This window comes from Orycteropus afer, unplaced genomic scaffold (assembly GCF_000298275.1).
Source record: "Orycteropus afer afer isolate SDZICR_OR568_19922 unplaced genomic scaffold, OryAfe1.0 scaffold00099, whole genome shotgun sequence".
Classification (NCBI taxonomy): Eukaryota; Metazoa; Chordata; class Mammalia; order Tubulidentata; family Orycteropodidae; genus Orycteropus; species Orycteropus afer.
The window spans coordinates 6475558-6481863 of record NW_006921686.1 but is presented as its reverse complement, the minus strand read 5'-3'; the positions used below and the strand labels follow the sequence as shown (position 1 = coordinate 6481863).

The following is a 6306-nucleotide window of genomic DNA, read 5'->3' as shown; positions in this document are numbered from 1 at the left end:
ACTGAAAGGGATAAAGGGTTATCTGGTCTCCACATCGTACCCTGCTCATCAAGCTGTGTGCAGCTGAAGCTGCCCCAAGAAAGAGGTCTGTGGGCAATTTACCATAAACGTCCCTGTAGGTGAAAAGCATCCCTGACCACCTTTTTTATGTCTTCCTGCTCTTTCCCCAGTTACACTCTGCATATGTCCAGGACCTGTACATCAGCAGCAGGAAGAAAAAATGAGCACAGTCAAGGTGAGTCAGGTTTTCTTCTCTTACTGTAAAATCCCACCACACTCCTCAGATAGTACTCATCTTTTTCTCTTTCTTGGGAAGGTGGAAGGAGGCATTTGAGGACCTTTTGAGTGCCAGGACCTGTTCTGTGCTTTGTACCTTTTTTAGTTGTTTTGGGAGGCCACCAAGTAAAGTTGTGAGGACATTTCTTCATTGCTGCATCATTGGGGAGGCTGAGGAAAGTCAGCGCATGGCATTGGTCAGATACAGAGAGAATGAGCGGGGAATCTACAAGCTGACCCAGGTCCCTCAGAATCTGAAACAGCTTCCCACCCATTGTCTCCATCGTCTCAGTGCTGCCCCTCTCCCAGTGGATGCTGGTTATAAAAGTGATGTTGCGTATTTTTGATATTGTAGGAAGCGGTGACATTCAAGGATGTGGCTGTGGTCTTCACCAAGGAGGAGTTAGGGCTGCTCAACCCTGCCCAGAGGAAGCTGTACCGAGATGTGATGGTGGAGAATTTCATGAACCTGGTCTCTCTGGGTGAGGACAGACTCCCCTGACATTGAATGTCAGGCCCCTGAGGTGTCTTTGTGCCCTCTAGTGTTCAAGGCAAAAGGAGCCTTGGCGGCGTGGTGCCTAAGATATATTACTGCTAACCAGATATATTACTGCTAACCAGAAGGTTGGCAGTTCTAAACCCACCAGCCACTCTGTGGAAGGAAGATGAGGCAATCCACTTCCATAAAGATTTACTGCCTCAGAAACCCAAGGGGGGTCGCTGTGAGTCAGAATCGAACCAATGACAGTGAGTTTGGTTTTTTGGTTTTCAGAGTTCAAGGTATTGGGGCTCTTAAGATGGTTCCAAGTTTGAGGACCACCTTTCCTAATTCTTGCAGAGCATAGAGGCAGAATGTTTCTTTGCTTTGTAAAAAAATTCACAGTATACTGGTGTACTTTTTCTATCCATCAAATCCCACTCCTGGCCCATTACTGAGTTGTAAAACTAATTTATTTAGTCCGACCAGCAATTCCTAATGAAATAAGGTAGGAAATGTCAGAGCTTGTTAGAAAATATGGAGCACATTGCAGAACAAACTCTGGTCAACTGCGTGAGGGTGTGAAATCCAGCGGGAGGAGATTTAACGGAAGTGGACGTTGGTTAGGAGTCCCTGCGTGGTGCAAACAGTTAATGGTGCTCAGCTGCTACCAGCAAGGTTGGCAGTTCAAGTCTACCCAGAGGAGCCTCAGGAGAAAGGCCTGGTTACTGCTTCCAAAAAATCAGCCATCGAAAACCCTTTGGAGCACAGTTCTGCTCTGACACACGGGGTTACCATGAATCAGGTTTGATACGACAGCAACTGATTTATAGACATTGGTTAAGACTAGATGATTCCAACTTACTGTTTTTTTTAGGGATTACATGTTTATGTATGTGTAAACCCAAGGAGGGGTCGCTATGAGTTGGGGCCGACTCGACGGCACATAACAACAACAGCAACAACACTGGTCTTGAAATAAGTGATATTTCATCAAAGTGGGTCATGATAAAAACATGTTTCAAAAACACTGCTTTTGATGACTCAATGAGTATGTGGTAAGCTGAAACCAAATGAAACTTCTTGTTATATAGTTGATTCCAACTCATAATGACTCTCTAGGACAGAGTAGAACTGCCCCATAGGGTTTCTAAGGCTGTAAATATTTATAGAAGCAGTCTGCCACATTTGTCTCCCATGTAGCATCTGGTGGGTTTGAACTGCTATCTTTTCAGTTAGCAGACTACTGCTTAACAATGGTGCCACTAGGGCTCCTTGAATATATAGAAGAAACCCAAATTTCTACTAAATTGTGCTTGTACTGTATTTGTTTTAACCATGTATCTTTGTATGTTCCCAGGAATTCAGCCCTTCAAACACAATATATTCCACTTGGTAAGAGGAAAAAGTCTTTGGATAATGAAGCCAAGAACACAAAGAGAAGAGAATTCAGGTAAGATCCAAGGACCTGAGAATCCTTAGAGTTGTTTCTCCATTTGTTTTATTTCCTGCCACCCCTATGGCTGTTGCCCTGGTCCAAATTACCAAACTTCTCTCCTGGATTATTGCAACAGCCTTCATACTGGTTGCTCTGTCTCTACCCTTCCCCCCCAACAATTTGTTCTCTGCAAAGCAGCCAATCCCTGGAATAACGAAGTCAGGTTACACCCTTCCTTTACTCAAAACCCTTAATGTTTCTTCAAGTTGAAACCTCTTAAAGTGGTTGATAGACTCCTCCATGGTTTGGTCCTTGGCCCCCACCGCCTCTCTGAATCTATCTCTTGTCTCTTCTCTCTTACTTGGTCTTTTGTAGCCACATTGCCTTTCCTGCTGCTCTCTCAGATGTCCCAAGGATGCTGTATTTGTTTTCTATTGCTGCTGTAACAAATGACCTAGGATTTAGTGCCTTTAAACCACACAAATTTCTTATTTGTTAGTTCTGTAGGTCAGAATTCTGATACCTCTCACTTGGCCAAAACCCAGGTGTCACCAGGGTGGTTCTAGGGGAGGAACTATTTGCTTGGATTTCCAGTTTCTCGTAGCTGTCCACACTCCTTGGCTCTTGGCCCTTTTCCTCCACCTACAAAGCGAGCAGCATCGTATCTCAGACCAGTCTTCCCTAGCCTTTTTCCCTCTGCCTCCTTTCTGCCTCTATCATCTACTTTGAAGGACCCTTGTGATTACATTGATCTTTCCTGTATAATCCAGAATAATCTACCTATCTAAAGGCCAGCTGGTTTGCAAACTAAATTCCCCTTTGCCGTGTTAGATAACGTGATCACAGGTTGAGGACTGAGACATGCCCGTCTTTGGAGAATATTGTTCTGTTACAGAGGTGCCCCTGCCACAGAGCCCTTTACCTGTTGTCCTCTCTGCCTGTAATCTTCTCACCCCTGGCCCCTTCCTTCCTTCAGGTCTCTGCTGAGTTTCAGTATCACAGGAGAAGCCTTGTCTCTCCACCCTATTAAATATACCATCCTCTCTTTAACCTCTTGCCTTGCCTAATTTTTTGTCACATATACTTTTATTTATTTGTTTTTTACCCATCTCTCCCCACTGCTATGTCATCTCCAAGATGAGGACGTTTTTCTGTTTATTGCCATTTCCCTGGCTTAGAATTGTCCTCATAGATGGCAGTTGTCTGTACACATTTGTTGACTGATGAATGGGTTCATGCATAGGGAACCTCACTGGCTCCCTGAGTCATGGAGATCACAGGTGAGACACAAACCAGGAGAAATGTTGCTGAACGTTGTGTGTCTTCTGATGAACGCCCGGGCAGGTGCTGATGTCTTGGTCCCCTTGGGTTGAGAGTGTGTTTGTGTGTGTGCTTGACCCACACCGTGACCCACAGTTTAGGGAAACTTACGCACTGTGGTTGTGACCAAACACAAACACATGCTTCCCCTATGGCTTTCCTGAAGTCCTAAGTAGGAGATTATATTCACCTCTGGGAAGAAATCCCTTTTTAATAATGATACCTTGGTCAACTTAGGCAGCTCCCTGACAGTATTGTTGTGAAGCATGTCTCCTGGGATCTCAAGGAATAACTAGGCCAGTGCTCTTTCCTTTGAAGGATTTGGCAGCTGTGGCCTGTCTGCTTTTCCACAGTCCAAATCCACATCCTTCCCCTGTGTTACTCTTCCCCTTTGCTGGAGGGGGCAGACTCAGAATGAGAGTAACACGAGTCACGCAGCTGAGTGTTGCAAAACGTTGGTATTTCTGATCATCGCAGGTTCAAAAATATCGCCTATGTGTCTATGCCTTTATTTTCTACAAATTACCCAGTAAGCAAATGCTATAGAATATAGATTTCATATCAATTTCCTCTCATTCTTATGAAGACCTGGTGCTTTATTTTCAACCAATGAACATTAAAACCTAGAAAGGACTCAGGAAACAGTCTGATCGATATTGATGCATTCTCAATGGACTCTGCCAGTCCAAGAACTACTGTTTTACAGTGACAGGTTCCTAAATGCATAAACTTCCTAAGCTACAAGCCCCATCATGAGATGCAGGTTAACTTCCTGCAGTGTGGTGACTTACTTCGTGTGGCTTTTCTAGTTGTAGTCTGTGTAACTCCTGCCAGATGACTGGCGGGGGGCGGGGCATGCAGATAAGGTGTGTGGAACTCTGGTGTTGGGATTGGTTAGTTTTGTCACTCTGCCAGGCTTGAAATGAGCCCTCCTGGAGCCAGAGGAAGGATCTCACTGCCATTAAGAGAGAAGAGCTGGAGGTGAAGTGGAGCACATGCTTGGACCATGATCCCTGCACTAGGCCTTCTTGCCTGAGAGACACCCCAGTGAGGAGACATCTTGGTGGAGAGACGTCCCGGCGGAGAGACAGTGGCAGTGGAAACAAGAGGCACCAGACAGAGCGGCAGGCTGACCAGGCCCACAGAGGCAGAGGCCAGGACGAGAGGCCAAGGGCCAGAGAGGCGTAACTGAGGGCACAGCAGAGGGGAGACTGTCCTGATAGAAGAATTGTATCCTGAGCGTGTTCCTGAACCTGAAATGTAGCCTGTTACGTCCCTAATAAACCCCATAATCATGAGCATCGTCTGTAGTTCTGTATGGCCACTGCAATGAATTACTGAACCCAGCAGAGAAGTAGTGAGTACTGTGGGAGGGGCGGTGGGTGTTAAAATTGGTAAAAAGGCTGGAGGGTGATGGCAAGCATTTCGTGTCTGTGGACATGAACATGAGTAACATTACAAGACACTTCATGCAACAACACCTCTCCTGCTTGTGATGATACTCTCACAGTTTCTATTGTGTTTCCTATTGTGTTTCTTTTTTCTGTTTATTATAGGCTATTAAATGTATTTCACAGCTCACTTAATGAGATGCAGTCTTCAGTTTGATAAACAGTTGGGAAAGGCTGGTGTATCTTCCTTCCAAAGTTTTTCACCCTCTGTTTTTAAAGAACCAGTTCAAAGCCTCAAAGGAAACCAGGGCATAGGTCCTCATGCTTTCTTTTCACCCCCTGTGATTCTTGCCACCTTTGATTTTATCATGACCAGCACCACCTTGCGGGCCCCCGCCTCTGGTACGGCCTTTGAACTTCCCAACAAAACTCTTTTCCAGTCCCTTGGCTACTTCATATAACTTACTTGGAAACACTCTTTTGACTTGGCTTAAACACGAAAAAAGGCAAACTGGGATTTGTGTATTTATTCAACATGATGTTTTCCTTTTCCTAGGCTCAGTCTGTTTTGTAAAAGATTAGCTTTTACTTTTTTACTCTCCCACCCCACCCCCACTGGAGCTCTGACTTGCTGTCAGGTTTCAGAATAGTGTATGTCATCACTTTAACTTACTTTCCCTTTGGCCTCAAGGAGGAAACTTCCCAGAAGGAGTGAAATTTCACTCTCTGGTTATGAACTGTGTTGTAGTCAGTATATGATAAGGTGTTATATCCCAAGCCTGCAAGTCGTTCCAACTATTCCAGCATCTCTCTTGACATTACTCTTGACATTGGAGCAATTTTCCAATAAAATGACCCACCACAGAATTATAGAGGCTGTTCATCAGCTGTCTGCTGAAGAAAGTAAGAGGCAGCAAGTAATTGAATATTCCTGCAGGTAGGGAAGTGAATTTCTCTTTCAAAGTTTCCTCAGGTGGCCTGGTGGAACACCTGAGACCATGGCTCCAAGCTGCCCTTCAGGTCTGGAATTGAACTTAACTCCCGTGGCTTATAGCCAAACAAAAGACAGGCATATAAGCTGAATGTTTACATTAGATAGATACACTCCTTGTAGAGATCAATCATGGGAGAATAGAAGGGCTGTGTACGCACAGGGAGATAGCTCAGGGAGGCAGGAGTGCATGGGAGGGAAGGACACAGGGAAGAAGTAACTATGGGGAGGAAGTGGAAGGGGAGTTTTTGTATTGTGGGAAATTGTAGTCAATGTCATGAGACAAAGTGTATGTGAACTGCTGTATGGAAAGTGAATTTGCTCTGTAAACTGTCACCCAAATCACAATTCAAATTTAAAAAAAACTTTTCAGATGTAATTTTTAAACTTTACTTAAGAAATTATCTCTGTT

The 6306-nt window shown here is 44.7% G+C and overlaps 1 protein-coding gene across 1 annotated transcript in view; it reads left to right on the top strand.

Moving 5' to 3' along the window:
* Positions 1–220: 220 nt before the first annotated feature.
* Positions 221–6306, top strand: part of LOC103198902 (zinc finger protein 234-like) — an 11036-nt gene continuing 4950 nt past the window's right edge. The window contains 3 exon segments of the mRNA XM_007943109.2: positions 221–235; positions 632–758; positions 2115–2207. Of these exon segments, the coding sequence (XP_007941300.2) occupies positions 221–235; positions 632–758; positions 2115–2207 (235 nt within the window).